Here is a 17229-nt window from a genome sequence, read left to right on the forward strand (position 1 = left end):
CTCGAAAGAGATCTAAACTGTAAAATCCCTTTACTCAATATAGTTCCTTTCTACAAATATGTAGCATCTTTGTTGGGTACTTACAGTTTTTCAGGTTGAAAGATTTTGTTTAACGTATATATTGTTTCATTCATCACATCTCAAATTGCATGGGCAGCATATTCTACCAGTTCATTTTAAAAATGATTGAGGGATTTCAACTGTGCTTAGAGCAAAGCTCTTGTTTTTCCTGTTGCAATTCCCTGTTGCTGACAGTGGACTCTCACATTCCTAGTAGACTTTCTGGACCTGAATGAATGTGAAATATGAACAGAATCTGATGCAAAAGGGAAGAAACGTTTTTTCAGTGAATGTGAGGATGTGACACGAGGTAAGACACAGAGTGGGGTAGAAACTTATTGCTCTGATGCTTCTGGGGAAGGGACGCAGAAAAACGTAACTATAGTTATACCTTACTCTTACCACATCTCACTTGCAGAGGAACACAACGTGCCTCCTATTCCTTCAGTTATCAGAGAGCAAAACTACAGGTTGGAAGTGATTTTGTTATTTTAAGAAGAGAGAAAATATGAAGCTTTCAGTTCAGAGATGTCATGAAGAATAGTATGTTCTCAAAGTACAGAAACGTTCCATGTCTTGGAATTGAGACACACCCACCACATCTCGAAGCAGTATATGCTGGTGACTGACTGGGTGGCAAGCAGCTTGGCAGGACAAGACCCTGGGGGTCCTGGTGGACACCAAGTTGAACACAAGCCAGCAACGCGCCTTTGCGGCAAAGGCGGCTAACCGTGTCCTGGACTGTGTTAGGAGTGCAGCCAGCAGGTCGAGGAAGGTGATCCTTCCCCATTACTCAGCACTAGTAAGACCACAGCTGGAGTACTGTGTCCCAGTCCTGGGCTCTCCAATACAAGGAGAGATGGAGCTACTGGAGGTAGTCCAGAAAAGCACTGGTAAGACGGTCAAGGGACTGGAGCATCTGTCCTATGAGGAAAGACTGAAAGAGAGCTGGGACTGTTTAGCCTGGAGAGCAGTAGGGACAGGGAGGATCTCATCAATGTGTATAAATACCTGAAGGAAGGGTGTAGAGAAGACAAGTCAGACACTTTCCAGTGGTGCCTAGAGGACAGGACAAGAGACAGCAGGCACCAGCTGAAACAGTTCCTTCTAAACATCAGGAAACATGTTTTTACTGTGAGTGTGATGGAGCACCGGTACAAGCTGCCCAGGGAGGTTGTGGAGTCTCCTTCTTTGGAGATAATTAAAAGCCCTCTGGACACTGTCCTGGGAAACTGGCTCTACATGGCCCTGCCTGAGCAGGGACGTTAGGCAAGATGACCTCCTCCAGAGGTCATGCTCTGACTCTGTGATGTGCAAATGAACAGTCTGCTCTAACTAATGGTTTTGTTGAACAGTAGCCTACTAACCCGTTTGTCGTTGCTGGATAGTCTGGTAGTACCTGTTGATTTCTGTGGCCTCATATGAGTGGAGCTGAAAAGGAAATCACACAAAAAGAATTTCCGCCCCAGATAAAAATATGACATCAATCTGTCCTTCATAAAAAGTTATTTGCTGTATATTTTTAAGTCACCTCTGTCAGTCTCTTCAGTTTAAAGGGGATTCAAAATTTTAAGGAAATAAAATATAATTATTATTTCAGGGTTTTTTCATTGCAAACATTCTCTGTTCTGACCAAATACTACTAGCCTGTATTAGAGTTTCTTCTCTAGGAGAAACACATGCAAATATACACTCAAGCTCTGGCACACATGCACACACACGTGTGTGCTTTGATGGCTGAGCAGCAAAGGGGTGTTTCTAGCAAGCTGCGCGTTCTGACAGTTGAAGCAGCAAGCAGTCTAATCGCAGAAAGAACACTTCTGCCTAGACAAGCACGCCATTGTGCTTACTGCTGTAAGCTACAGAAACAAGAACTTCTGTATTTCTTTTGTAGTTCGACCTCATATATTTGAGTGTTTTTCTTTTGGTGCGGTCGGTCAAAGTAGAAGATACTTTTCTTCAATTGCTATTGAGAATAAAAACTTTTATGTGAATTAGGGAAAAAAATCAAGATTTTTTTTACAACAAATACTTCAACATTAAAACTACATGCATATTATAATGTACATTACATTAAATCCTTTTAGATTCATGCCATAAACTATAAGGAACTGGCTGTGAAGTGACTATCCTCCCTATTATGTGACTTAGGCATTATGTTTATCCTTCCATCTGTTTAGAGACATTCGTAGCAGATTCTGATTTTGTGCCAAGAAAGGTGGGATAAGGCAAGAGATACTTGGGGAATAATGTGATTCTTATCCAAAATTCTGATGATAAACATAAGGAAGTTCTTATTTGTTTTATTTTAAAATGGAAGCTTGGAAGTTTATGCTCCCCCTTTATTTTAGATTTCTTGTATGGTCTCCTTCCATCTCTTATTACAGTCTTGCTTTTCCTTTATTCTTACTTAATGCAAAGTGTTTGAGTAATAATTGTATTTCTCACAAATCTCTTTTGAGTTCTGCTTTATGACTTGCAGACTTATTCACTTCCCAGAGAATACTGTGGATGTGGAAGCCAGAAGTGTGCCAGAATGCCCCAGCAGTTTTATTTCATGGTAAGTGTGATGCCCAGGAGCTCCTTCCCTGATACTTTAAGTAGTTATATCCCCTTCCTTATTAACTCCAAAATCATAGATCATTTCTAGGAATAGAAATATAAGATGATGTCACAAAGGTGTCTTGTAGAACTTCACATATATAGGTGACATTTTAAGACCCAGCTATTAATAGATGGAGATCTTTACTTCATCCTCAGTCTTCCTATGTGTGTGGCTTTGCTCAAGTCAGGAAGCTCAGAACTTTTACTGCTTTCTTTCTAAGCAATAACAGCTGTACACTGGTGGTTTTGAGATGTTCTTAGCATGTGCTTCTTCCATATAGGCTATTTAATTTGAAGTTAATTACTTCCTTTTGGCTTTGCATATTGGGAGAATACTAAAGACCATCTGGCCAGAAGGTCAAGTTCGTAAGATTTTTAGTTTATTTCATTGTCTTTTGTGTTAAATCCTTTTTAGGGCTCTTTTATCATGGTTTTATGTTTTTGTTATTTCTAAATAAATACCTATTCCTTCATAACAGTTAATTCTATGATACCAACAAAGTACCAGCCCCAAACCAACGTGAAACCTTGTTTTGGCCACTCTGTTGGTGGCTGAGAGAGATCTAGGGCCCATGTTGATTTTAAGATGTTCTCCACCAATATAGATGGTAATATGGGAACTGCCATGATAGGCTGCAACTGTTGCATGCAAACTGCAAAATTACTGTAATGAATACACAAGGATGAGGTGGGCAGGCTGGGGATCATGCAAGAACATATAAGGGTGACAGAAGTAGTGGCTTATAACAGTGCACGGTTAGTTTTGGTAAATGTCAGTTGTTGCCCATGTCATATACAAGACTGAACAAAAATCTGGGCATGGAAACATCTTTACAGTCCTTTTCTTTACATAAGGGAATTCTGGATCAATAACAGTTTACATTATTTTGGACTATGGGCTTCTGTTCTACCTTTTTGGCAAGAACAGATTAGTTTTCTGGTTTTGATCTGGAACAGCTTTCTAAAAACCTGACAGTTCAACAGCCAAATGTGTATGCTTATTATTTCTATAGTTTTAGAATTGTAGCTGATGTAAACCATTAGAGATCCATCCAAAAAGAGACGTAAACCAATTAAGAGGTACCAATCTATTTTTTATAACCCATATATCATTACTGCTTGCCATTATTTAATGTTACTTCAAATCTGCTTAAAAAATGAACAATATTAAAAACAAAGGGAGACAGCATGCTCTGTCCTTGATTGAAGGCGAAAACCACAGCCTGGCTTTGTGTATATCACCGCAAATACGCTGGGCCATCCCAGATGATTTCTGCTCACCTAACATGTATGTGCTTAGCCTTGTGGAAGATAAAAAAATCACAGAATTAATGGTTTGATTGAAAGATACAGAAATTTGCACAGGTTTTAAAATGATCGCTTAAAGGTTTAGACTGTTTATCCTTCAGTTGACACCTGCAATATTTACTTGGAAAATTAAAAAATAATACAGAAAACTAAAGTATGACTCTTTTATCCAAGACATTCTAAACCCTTTCTTTGAAGAAAGAGGGGGTGGTTATCACATATTTTTTCTTATCTAAGACAAATGGAGAACATGTTTTAAGTTTAGACCATGCATGTTCTATTTTTCCTTTTCCCTGTTGAATAAGGGCCATTGCTTTCTCCTACATCAGTGCTGAGCCTGGTGTTCAGATTTATTTCCCTCTAAAATGAGGAAAGTTGCAGCTGCAACAGCAGATGGACTTTTGAGTTGTATATATTTTTTCTGCAGCCCATTAGGTTGAAAAGTCAATTTTGCATGTGTGTTTCAGTGCTACCTGAAGGCAGCTTGCCTGAATTTTTTAGTCTGTCTGAAAATGAGGTGCTTAATGCAGAGATAATAATAAACTGTACATTTGACTGCATTAGATAATTTTTACTTGAGTTTTTATTTGCCTTTCATTTTGCATGAGGGAGTTCTGAAACATCAAATGAGCTACAGCACCACCTGTGAAGTGCTCCCTGCAAATGTTAAGATGAAATGAGTGGGAAATATCAACAGCAGGCAACTTCAACAGCAATGAACAAAATGTTCTTTCTTTAAGATAATTTATCTACCACCTCTATTTCAGCATAGCATAGTTTGGCTAGAATTAACTCTTCAGCTTCCAATCTATATTCGCAATTCTGCATTTGCACAGTAGATGAATAAGGATAGGGAAGAAGTTATAATATTTCTAACAATTTCCAGAATCTTTGCTGGAAAAATGAAGGAGCCTATATAAAGCAATAAAGAGAACAGAGATAAAAATGCTGGTTTCGCTGCATTGAAGTAGACAGGCTACAGCCCACAGAGTATTCCAAAAGCAACTGTAGACACCACACACTAGTAAAGCTGTTACTAGTCTTATCTCCCCTTATCACCAAACTATATGAATTAAGGGAATATGCTCTAAAAAAAATAAAAATTGCTGTCAGTTATAGCACACCAAGGAAGTAAGTTAGGTTGGAACATCGTCGTGAAGACACCATCCAGATGTTGGCACTTGTTGCCCTGAATAAAATGTCAATGCGTGATTCCAGCCAGTGCCAGCTTATTCCTCCTGAAGTTATCGTTAAGGGAGGGAGTACTAAAACCGAAGAACCACAGGTGCAACCCTTAATGGACAGTGGGAACAGCATAACCCAAATGACGATGTGCCTCCCACTGCAAACTGCTCCTCTTTTTGTGTAACAGCTTTTGTCTAGCTTTCTCACAGTTCTCCATTTTATGTGCTTACCAGAATACCCCCTAAATACAATTAAGCCTTTGTCCTGTTTCAGACAAAGGTCAATAAATCACAAAAGCTGACCCAGGTATTTACATCTTGTGGCTGAAATGTAAGCGTGATAGTCAACTGAGTAAAAGATTTGACTTCTGCACTTACCCTATCTCACCTAGATAGGCTAAATTTTTGCAGAATTCGATTCTTGTTGAGGAAACTGGGAGCTGGCCCATGAAGATAAGTTTGTATGTAAAGTTTGTTTTCCATTAAATATATAATAAAATAAGCGATGTGAACAATATACAGTAAATAGTGAAATATCTGAAATCGCCAAAATCCAGGAAATTTACTGTACAGCTAGGAAATGGGAATTATGTGCTAATTCTGTAGAATGACAATGACTTTAGCATTAATTCAAATTTGCCAAGATATGCAAGATATCTGAGGTAAAGAGATTGGGGGGCTGCACAAGAGAACCTAGACTGATAACAAGGGGGAAAAAAGACGACTGGAGTGAAAGATCTCTCTGTCCTTGAAGACTGGCCCAGTGATATTGTCTTATAAACTCAGAAAACAGCCTGAAAGATCACGAAAGTGATACCATTAAGTTTTGTGGGCTGCATAAGTAGGTAGGTCAGATCAAAATGAAGATCTGTAAAAAAAGAGAATTGCCCTCAAACTTACCAAGTTAAACAGCTGCACAATGTTGCTTTGTATGTTCCCTCTATTATTTTAGCAACAGTATTTTGGACAAACAGATTAAATTAGACTTATCTCCGTATAGCCTCCCTATTCCACAGCTTGAAAATGCCAACATGTGCACTAAAATGTATAGAATATGAAGGTTTTTATCTAGCATTTAAGTAGTGGTACTATCCTTACCATCACTGGCACTGGCACTGCCCCTCGACAGAGTACAATTGCTCTTCTCAAACTGTCACAGTTAATGCAAACACCCCATACAGATACATGGAAATGTATACAGAGTATTTAACTATAGTCCCTTTAAAGTGATTTGGAATAAAAAATACATTATAATAAAAGCTGTAAATATCTTAAGTGTTTACTCAATAAAAATATTTTCCACATTAATTGCCTGTGGCAGCCTCCTGGAAAACCATACTAGCTCTAAATATTCAGTCATCCAAAAATACTCAGTTTTCCTTGAGAAAATTCCACCACACCATTGGTGGATTGATTTGAGTTCCATCACTTTACAATATAGTATTAAACTTCATTCTTAAATGAGGGTAGAATCTGCAAAAAATAATCTTTTACATTAGCTCTGTGACCATAAAATGATTTCACTGTTTCAGAATGTTTTGAAAGCATTGTTACAAAATCAGACAAAACGCTAAAATGATAACACTTCGGTTGGGGGTAGGGGGAGGCAAATCTCCTTACCTTTTCTAATTTGGATAGAGCAAGAGAATAGCAGTCTTTGGCTCTGAACTGCATGAATCTCATATTGGCTGGGTGAGTTAGTTCCGTGATAATGCTTAGGCTTGAGAACAACCTGTATTTTAAAAGAATGTAACAGTTATACCTCTAGTAAGAATTCACAAATGGAAGGCTCTATGTAATGCTGCTGTATCTTGTGCCCACGCCCACGTTTTTTAATGAAGTTCCTGAAAGCTGTGGTGTTATTTAGCACAATGAAATGCTGGTATAATAGCAGAACTACAAAACATTCTCCGTAGAATTCAAAAAGAAGAAAAAACACATTCAAAGGTTGAGCTTATAAAATACGTTAAAGCTAGAAAGGAAACATTTCATTTCGTTACCAGAGATTGTATTTAGTAATTTCTAAAATGACACAAATTTGTAGGGAACAACAAAAAATGCAAAACTGTACAGGCTGTACTTAGTATCTGGTTTCATGTAAACTACAATTTTGTAAGAACTGGCTTATGTGATCTTTCAGTTTGATTTTTATTTTTATTTTTAGTTCTGTTTGTATGCTGTGTCCACAGACTGAGCAACATAGACAAAAATTGACACTTCTTGGGAGTTGCTGAGAAAATGAATGCTTATGTATACTTATGTTCTCACGTGAAATATTTATATATACAAAATATTTATAAATGAACACCAATTCAGATTTCCAATAACAAAAAACAGTGAAGAAAGCTTAACTCTGATCTGGCTGAATTACACAGGTTTTCATGCAGCAGACTAAAAAGCCCCGCCCCAGTCCTCACAGCCCTAAGAACTAGAAAGAAATCTGCAGTTTATGAAATGCAAATACTAAAAAACTTGGAATAGAACTCAGATTATTATTATTTGAGATTGATCATTACTGACAGATTAGCATCAGAAACTGAAATGTGCTTTTGTAATCTGTTTTGCTGATTGTGAAAGTACTTAGCTACATGTGACAATCGATAATTGTAGTACAAATGACATCATTAATGTGGCTTGCTTCATTCAGATAAAAATTATAGTGGCTTTCTTGAAAGCTGAATTTAGTAAATTAGTGTCAGATGGAATCCAATACACCTTTTTGCAAGTCTTTAGTCTTTTCCCCTCATTTTTGTATGGAGAGACTTCACTGAAATGGCAATTCAAACAGAGAGGAAGGTGGAGAAACATCTGTCAAAACTATCTGTCAGTATGCATCAGTGACATATTATTGCAATACAGCCCTAGGTCTGTGGACGCAAAACGTAGACTGGTAATGTCCACACGATCCCAAACATGCTCTGAACATATGATGGCAGAAATGCTAGCCATTCTAATGTTAGCAGCTATCATGTCACTGTGAAAAACCAAATATTAAATGTGATTTTATGAGGAAAACCAAACTTGGCAAAGTGGTTGAGAACGTGAACCACTGAACAGTAACCATTTGTGTACACTGTAGTTTGAAAGGCATTGTACCTGCTCAGAAATTTCTGTACCTTTTTAGCTCTTACAGTCAGATTTTGATACAAACTCTGAGTGGTGCAGTGTTGTTATACAAAGTCTGCTTATGGCCTACCAAAGATTAGGCACTTAGGGAACGGAGTCTGCATGCATAGGTTAAATACCTATATAATAACTAGAACCACACCCTTGAGAGGCAACTGTGGTACGTCTTTGCTTGCATGCTGTGTGTTATAAAAACCTATGAAGTGTTTGTGAAAACTGAAAAAAAAAAAAAATCCCAGTAATATCACACTTGTAGGTATGAACTTGTATTTATTAAGTAGCTTAACAAACGTGTTAAAGTTCTGAGGAAGAAGCATAAATTTCCTCTGCGTTAATTCTGTGTCAGGTAGCATAGAATTACTTAAGTTTCTGCTGGCTGGAAATTCTCTCACATTGTTGCATTAAAGGACAGACATTCATATTTGAAAAATAACAACAAAACGTTCAGAACTAAGAGTAACAGGAAATTAGAAGCTGATCTAATTATAAAATACACACAACTTAAATGAAAAAATGCAGGTCACTAGGTTTCTGTTAAAGATGGGTTTAGTTTACTACCAAGATACAAAAAATGATTCGTATTAGGAAGTCAGTTTCAAACCTGGTCTTGGTAAAATCCCTATTTCACTTGAGAGTGCCTTTCAGGGGAATCGGAGGCAATAACCTTCCAGGCAGTCAGGGCGAGATTGCCTCTTGCCCTGGGTGTAAGGCACACTGCCTGAAAGCTTTCAGCACCAGAGCAGGTGACTTCTGTGCAAAGATCCCTCTCTTTATCCTATTCTGGTAAAAAAGGCCTGGATGGGGCAGAGAAAGCCCTAACCAGTCTGATGGAAGACATGGGCTGCTGTTGCACCAGTGTTTGGGAATCAGACAAGCAAGAGATGCATTTAGTTCTTTGCCAAAGCAAAGAGATATACCAAGAAAATAAGGTAATGACATCATAACATCTCATTTGATTTAAATGTAAATTGGTGCTGGCTGCTAGACAACCAGCCAAGCTATTGACTTCTTGGGTGTACTGCTGTCAGTAGGCTTCTTGCAGTATTTCAAACATAGCCTTCAAGATTTAAGCTACTAAAAAACTGAAAAACAGGGCCTCCCAAACACCAATGTTTAATTACCCGAGCTGTTAATGAATAGAAATTATTTAGAAAATTAAATAGAAAGTAATAGAACGCAAGAGTAAATACAAACACTTGTTCTAGTACAGACTCACGGTTTTGCCGAGGTGGACTCGCAGCTGTCAGCAGGGACTCAACAGTCGGGTTCATGTTTCACGTGAAGAAGTGGAAAGCATCTCCAGGACACAGTCCAAACCTAGTAATCTCCTCTTGTACTTTTAAACTACGCTAACCTGTTTTTTCCCATCCCAAGTTTTCCTTTTTTAGTCAGTGTGACCATTTGAGTCACACTTCTGTACTCCTTTTAGCCATAATTAAGTCAGATAAGCTAGTGTTGTGTCACAGTTTTAATTGGTATGGAACAGTTTTTAACCTTAAAGGTGCCAATAACCTTGTCGTTATAAATAATGCACCTGTCTTCTAAGGTGTGGGGGACACACTCTTCTGGCAAAGCAAGCTTACAAATTTATGTAAACCAGGGAATAATGTCAGAGCAGGTATATGAGAACTGGCAACCGAGGCCAGAGGGTACAGCAGCACACTTTTTTTAAAAAACATATTTTTAGGGTTCATTTACAAAGTATTTACCTTGGCACAATGACTGACATTTATTCTGTGGAACAGGTAAATGCCACTACCTTTTGCCTCTTCCCAAAGCTTACTGATTTCTACAATTTTTACATAATATAAAAATAAAGTGAAATTATTGTACGTGTTCTACGGAGAAAAAAAATTAGAAAAAAAGTATAGAATACACTATATTCTATATTTTCACTATTTTTCAATATATTTATTATTATAATAAATATTTCAATATTTTCACTACTGTGAAAGTTTAGAAGTTTTCTGGGAAAGCATTGTGAAGACTTAGACCAAGAGATTTATTCTGATCAATTTTGATATGTGTAAAATGTACCATGCAGTCTTAAAATTATGCTGAACCAGATACATATAATTTATACATGAGTTAAAGCTGCCACCTAGTTGTTAGCATTGTGCAAGACAACTGAATGATTATACAGGAAGTTGTTCTAGTTGGACACCTATGGTACGTAGTGGACTACTATGATCTTTTTTCTTTTGGTTTTTTTTGCGTTTTTTTTAGAAAGTATTTTACAAAGTAGAACAATACTACAGGAAAAATCAACTAGTGCTTTATAAGTTTCAATTTTCATTCAACTAATTTTTCTGTTTCGAATTTAGGGATAAAATGTATTTCTGAAAACTTTAAGTGGCCTATGTCAAAACCTCAGTGAGATACCCTAGCACAATATAATTAAGAGTAACTTGAATGATGCACAGATTAAGTTCAATTACAGTTTCTAGGTTAAATTTAGGTGTGATTATGAAACACGCATACCTGTACTAGTACTGGGTACAAATTCAAAAACTGTTAGAAAAAGACACAACTTAAGTTTCTTGTGTAATGTAGATTTTGCCTCTTTTTAGCACACACACAAGCTCTAACAGCGTTTAACTGCATTCTCACACACCGCTGCATTAAAAGAAAATCTCCTGATTGAAATACCTGTGTTTTAATGAGCTCAGCTTTCTAAAACACTGACAGATTTTCGACAGACCTTTACTATGCATCTCCTTCTGGTCTTAAGCGGAAGGCTTGACACATGAAAGGGCAGCAATGGTGAATGATACTGAATCCTCTAGGGAAGGACAGACTTTTGTCCAGGTCTTACTAGAACAACCAGCAGGAAGCACTCGGCTTAAGCCCCATTTCAGCGAAGCATTTCATAGCTCACTGCGTAGTGTGTTTAGTTCTCTAAGCAAATAAGACCTTTTTTCACAGTTTGAAGAGACATCTATCTTTTGCTACCTGTTGAATCCAGGTATTTAACACAAAGCGAGGCTTTAATCAGGAGAGGTTCTCAAATGAAGAGGAAATCTCAGAGTGTTTAGCCCTTCATCACAGCACTGCCTTCTCAGCCTCTTTATTAGACTGGTAATTTTTTCACTCTGCTTTCAGTTATTCTTTTACGACTCTTAGTATGTAGTTGTCATATGTAATGTTGCATATATGTGCCTAAAAACCTAACTTTTGTTCAAAACTAAATACACCAAGTATGAGCCCTTACTACTAACTCCAGTGATGCATTCCTTACCTTTCAGCATTAGAAGGATCTGCTTTACATACTGGCTTTAGAATTACCGTGAAAGGCTGCTGCACAGAGGAAAAAATTCTTTTCACAACTATATTTGGTTCTAAGTCTTTAAGAGTGGCTTTGTTTTCCTTGCTCCAAACCTGACAGTTGACTTTTTAAATGATCATCCAGTTTGGGGATTTGCAGAATTTTATCTGAGATTTCAGAAGAATACCTCAGGATTCTGAGTGTACTGCTAAGCAGGGTGGAAAAAGGTTTGCCCATGTAAGACACAAATTCATATAAGGGAAAATTTAAGTAGAAGGAAGAAAAAGAAATAATTTCTTACCTGAGTAACAAAGGCATTACATATTTCACGATTGATGAGGATGTATAGATAGAACGCAAAAATGAATTACCTAAAGAGTGTTTGAACATTTACAATAGTCTTAGCATCTGCCATGTAGTCCTCCTCGGCACTCATTGTACTTTCTTTGTCCACCACCACCATGTTAGCTGCAAAGGTGACCCCACATCTTAGTAAGTCATCTAGGCTTTTGTGAAGAAAAAGAGGGAGAAAGAAACAAGCAACTTAAGCATGGAACACTTAAAAGATTAGGGATGGCTGGAATTTGCAGATCACAGGGTGAGTTGCTGGTTCCCTTCATCTCCATGTATGTATCATAATTTCCGATATAATCTATAGCAATTACATAATCTCAATTAATTGATAGAACAGCATATGAATAATTATTTTCCTTGAAGTCATACAAAATGCACATCAGTAGGTTGTTACAGTCCCTCTCCTTTTGCTAAAATGATACATTTCAGCTTTTTAAAATAAGCTTTTAACATAAGGCTTATTTTATGTCCTTACATGCAGCAAGAACTTGCTTCACTTTAGTTACTTTTGGCAATAAATAGACCCAAATAAATGCTTTGGGTTGCTCTTCCCCACCTTTATATTTCAGTTTCAAAATGCTGATAAATGTTCTACCAGGACATTTAATACATTCCTCTTTTAGGTTAATCTATGAGTTGTAGGGTTCTCCTGATGCTTTTAGGAGCAGCTGTACATCAATAAAACTTTGCATGCCACTGGACACTGTTCCCTGTGAAGCCTGACCATAGAAAACACACACAGACAGCTGAGTTACAGTTCTCATCAGGCATTATAGTTCTGTTTGCCAAATGAAGCATCTTTCAGTTGTTTTAACGATAATATTTTCCATAGAAGCCAAGCACTCCTTGAAAAGTTTAGAAAGGATGTTTTCCATAATGATAAAGACTGCTAGGAACCTAGCAATTTTTAAGTGAGTGAAAATAAGATGAAAAGGTGAATTTCTTGCTTCCAAGGGAACCTGGAAAACTAAATTTTTGCATCATTCTGTTTACTTCCAAGCTGAAAAGCTATTTTGTCATTGTAATTGCTTCTTATTTGGCAATCTGTAAAATTAATTAAGTCTTAATTGTCCTGATACAGTGGGGTTTTTTCAGTAATGATCTTCTTAAGTTTATGTAACCTAATATAAACTATTTTTGAAATTCTGAGTGAGGAAATCTCTACAAATTTGTGGTTTTTTTTTTTTTGTTGTTGTTACGTTTTATACATATTCTTCCAAAACAAATACATAATATAATTATTTTTGAAACTGTGCAATAACAGTGATGGTTTACTACAACAAAAGAAAGGCTGTATTTTATATGAGCTATATTAAAAACTTCAGTGCACAAGTAGAACTCTAAACTTTCTCTGAGCAATCTATTTCTGCTTTTTTGGTCTCCCAGCTGATTCTTGAACATAGCAGCATATTCTGAAAGGCGCAGCTTTTATGCATTTCAACATTTCACAAGCTCAACAGCTATTATTTTAGCAGTTACATTCAGCTGATTTGTGGAGAATTTAAAAAATGTTGGTTTAGAAGTATTATAATTCTAGTTCTCTAGTACCTCTAGCTATAGCTTTCTTAATACTGAATAGATTTCTACACAACTGTGAAATCTGTTCAGTTACAGATCTCAAATAATTTTTACCTGAAGACTGTAGAACAGGTATCTACTACTCAACGACATATTGTAAAAAAGTTCATGCCATCTATGAATTTTGGTAAAGCTATTTTTCTGCAGGCCACCCACTTCTAATACTGGAGTGGTAAAAGAGAGTAAGTCCTTTGGTAGTTTTCTTTCTAAGGTGATGACATTTTATGCCAGGTGATCAAATGACAAATAGATTAGATACTTAAAGGTAGGAGGTGGTACTTTGGGAATGTATGCTATACTCATTAAATAACAAAGGAGGCTTCTCATATTTTACATTATTGTTCTTAGCTAAGGATGGTAAACTTCTATTACTTGTACATGATAAGTATGAATTACATTGTTAAAAGCATTGTTATTGATGAAAAGATGTCAACACTCCCCCCCCCAGATATGATCGCTTATTGCACCAGGAATTGAAGTGATTGTATTGTCAGAAGATATGCAGAAGTTCATGCTAGTATTACTTTAAACTCTAGCATTCTGCATTTCAAAGACTTATTTCAAAGACTACACACTTAATTTTTTTTTATGTACTCGGTTCTGAAAACAGAACACCTATAGGGAGGGCTCTGGTGATTTTCTTTTTGAAATAAACTCAGAAAACTTAATTAAGTTTTATTTTCCATGTTCAAAAAAACTAGTTTAACATCTATGGGTGGTTTTGGATACTGTGAGTCAATTCAATTACTCTGCTGGTATGAATTCTTTTCATAATTTTTTGGAATAAAGAGTTAAGAAAGTAGTAGATATTAACAACGTGAGACACTGTTGGTTTAGAGGAAAAATGCAGAAGGTGAAAAACATTCCTGTAGATTCTTTGCAAATCTCACAATGACTATGCATCACCAAGGTAAATTTGTAACCGTATCACTACTGTAAGTAGTTTTAAAGCCCTTGTTACAACAGGTTGAGATGGAGAAATGTTGACTCTCCAGAATTCTCATAGAAAAACTGGATTCTGTTATTTCACAGTAGGAAATAATGATTTTGTTTTCTACTTGGGGAATAAGTATTACGGGCTTGTAGCCCCAACTCAATATTAGCAATGTAGTAAAGCAAACCATTTTCTTCTCTAAATTGACACTCCATACACAGGAGTTTACTAAAATGGCAGTGAGCCCTTGCTATTTTCTTATTTCTGCCTGAGTTTTACATTAAATCTATGTTGCTAAACCTACATATGCAAACACATGTTAGCATAGGTGAAGACAGAAATGTAGAGGTAGGCGATAGTTTAAGTAGCAGTAGCTGAAGACTGCTGGACACATTCCAGACTGTCTACATTCTGCAGCTATCAGCCCCAGTCAGTAATCCAAACAAATAATAACTAAATACAGAACGACATTAGAATCAAGGCTATAATCTGGCAATTTGCAGAAACATCTTAATGCAACTAAGGAAGTGTTAATTTTAACTTTTTGAAGATATTAACCTGTGTTCCCTGTCACACTTTTCACTAATGATATCCTTTACAAGTCAGAAATTTGAAATCCCAAATTACAGTACACAAACACAAACCACGCATGCAAAAAGTTCATCTTCAAATACAACACACACTTAAACATGCAATGACAATACACACAAACCACTGAGCACTACAATGTTAGGTTTTCTAACAGTTATTTCACCTACTTGTCGATAGAGCCCACCATGTAGTAAACCATTGGAAACCAACAGATTGCATCCAGAAAATGCATATCTGGCCTAAGCAGCAAATGGGATTACAAAATGAAACACAATATCACAACAGCGGCATCTCTTCTGAAATATTTCAATAAACTGGTAGCTTTTTTTTAAAAAAGAAATAACTGTTCTAAACTGTGTATCAATACTTTGCTGTGATCATAAAGAATGATCAGAATTAACATGCTTATACTAAAAAAAAGCACCTCTTAAATCAGAAATTTTATGGCACAGTACAATTCCAAATATAAAAATGAACGACTGATGTTAAAAGACACCCTACCAAGTTATACTCCAGTGCATGACTTAGGAGTACTTAAAATAAGCAGTGAGAATTTCTAATTAAAATGTGAAGTGGAAACCCAACCATCATTTGGTTTTTCATGCCAACTGCTCCATTCAAGTCAATGAGACCATCTTAGATGAAACCTTATTTTTAAAATGAAATGTGAAAACTAAGATACTGTATTTTATTGCATTGTTTCTTTAATCGTAAATTTTACTGTGTTTCTTCTTACATACAAAGAAACATTGGGAATCTTAAAACACATGTGATGTATAGGTATCAGAATAAACATACTGTAATAAATTGTCTTGATAAATAGAGAAAATAGGAATATAACACCAGGGCATAGATAGGGTCACTGAAGGTGGCCAAATTCCTAAGTCCAATGAAGTAAATTTCAAAATTCCAATTGACTGGAATGGCAGTCTGAATTCCACCTCATGCAGGTATGGAAAGCATGCTGGCTTTTCAGCCAGCTTCTCTAGTCCCACAAATGCTGGCCTTTCAGAGGAGTCACTGCAAACGCTACAGAGGGAGATAACACTTAAGGTATTAGTTTAATTAGCAACCATAGCTTTTACTTTATGCTAATAAGAAGTGGGTTTAGCCATAAAATGTCACGATAGCATGAAATTCGGGCACCCTGATGGAAAAAGGAACAAGCACAAGAGGGCACTGTATGCTCACATCTTTCATCTTCAGCAAGTTGCAAATCAGAAGTCCTTTGGCTTAATTTAGGCTCTTACCAATTTGTGTAATTCACTTTACAGCATAATATGAACATTATAAAGCTTTGGTTTTGGAAACACAGGTGTATACGGCTTCACTAAGAGCTTTCCGAGGCAAAATCAGGACACTTCACAGCACGTCTTTATATAATAAATCACTTAAAACTAGAAGATATATATATGCAAAAGGAAGTGTCAACTTGGAATCCGAACCCATGAGACATTTCTGTGCTTTCATAGCTTGATCTAATTTTCTATATGCAGCTAACCTCCATTTCTGTGTCTTCCAAATTGTGATTTTAAGTACTTGAGCAGTACCAAAGTGTTGCCCCCCACCCCCCCCAAAAAAAGTCTCATTCATTGTCAGATTGTAAATGATTCAGTCTTGCCAGAGAAGAAGTTGCCTGAAATTTTAAACAGATAATGCAAGACAGGCTAAGAATTTCAGTAATCTCCAGATAATATTGCAGATTTTAATTTTCTTCCATGACTTCATATAAACATAGGCCAAGTGGGTGCGTGTCCTACTAGCTTAAAGAACTGTTTATCTTAAGAGTCTAAAATTACTAAAATCATACCTAACTGGCCCAGGCCACTGAAGTACCTCGTGATAAAAAGTCTGTGTGCCTCGTGATAAAAATGGAGTGCTGTCATGTAGCTGTGCACAGCTGTTGCACAGCTTGTTTTTTACACTATTTATGAAGTTATTTGATTTTAGCAGTAATATTCACGTTATTTTGGGCATTTTTAAGAAATACTTAACTGAAACATTGGCCATGAAGCATAAGGACATTTAAATTCAGTATAGCTGTTTACAGTCATATAAAAAGTCAATTTTGTGTATGACAGTGAACATAGGGTATTACTTCTGTCACTAACTTTTCTCCACAATAAATGTGCCATAATGTTTTTGATTTTAAGTTGGCCATGTGAAGTGATCATCTATTGAAGTAATGGTAAAATGAATTTAAAACATATCACTAAAAAAAGAAC

At 36.5% G+C, this 17229-nt stretch overlaps 1 protein-coding gene and 1 long non-coding RNA gene across 10 annotated transcripts in view; one reads left to right on the top strand and one right to left on the bottom strand.

The window, feature by feature from the left end:
• Nucleotides 1–17229, bottom strand: part of KCNT2 (potassium sodium-activated channel subfamily T member 2) — a 147445-nt gene that overhangs the window by 20637 nt on the left and 109579 nt on the right. For 6 of the 7 annotated variants that reach the window (XM_055724388.1, XM_055724389.1, XM_055724386.1 and 3 more), the window contains 2 exons: nt 11919–12053; nt 6777–6888 (listed from right to left, as the gene is read on the bottom strand). In XM_055724388.1, the coding sequence (XP_055580363.1) occupies nt 6777–6888; nt 11919–12053 (247 nt within the window). Of the gene's footprint in view, nt 1–165; nt 289–1071; nt 1120–1427; nt 1492–6776; nt 6889–11918; nt 12054–17229 lie in introns of those variants that run through there. The other variant, XM_055724391.1, reaches the window with a different exon arrangement.
• Nucleotides 274–17229, top strand: part of LOC114014467 (uncharacterized) — a 52260-nt gene continuing 35304 nt past the window's right edge. For 2 of the 3 annotated variants that reach the window (XR_003557955.2, XR_003557953.2), the window contains exons 1-2: nt 274–370; nt 2543–2620. This is a non-coding gene — a long non-coding RNA (uncharacterized LOC114014467). The remainder of the gene's footprint in view (nt 371–2542; nt 2621–17229) is intronic. The other variant, XR_008734713.1, reaches the window with a different exon arrangement.

Source organism: Falco cherrug, chromosome 12 (assembly GCF_023634085.1).
Source record: "Falco cherrug isolate bFalChe1 chromosome 12, bFalChe1.pri, whole genome shotgun sequence".
NCBI lineage: Eukaryota > Metazoa > Chordata > Aves > Falconiformes > Falconidae > Falco > Falco cherrug.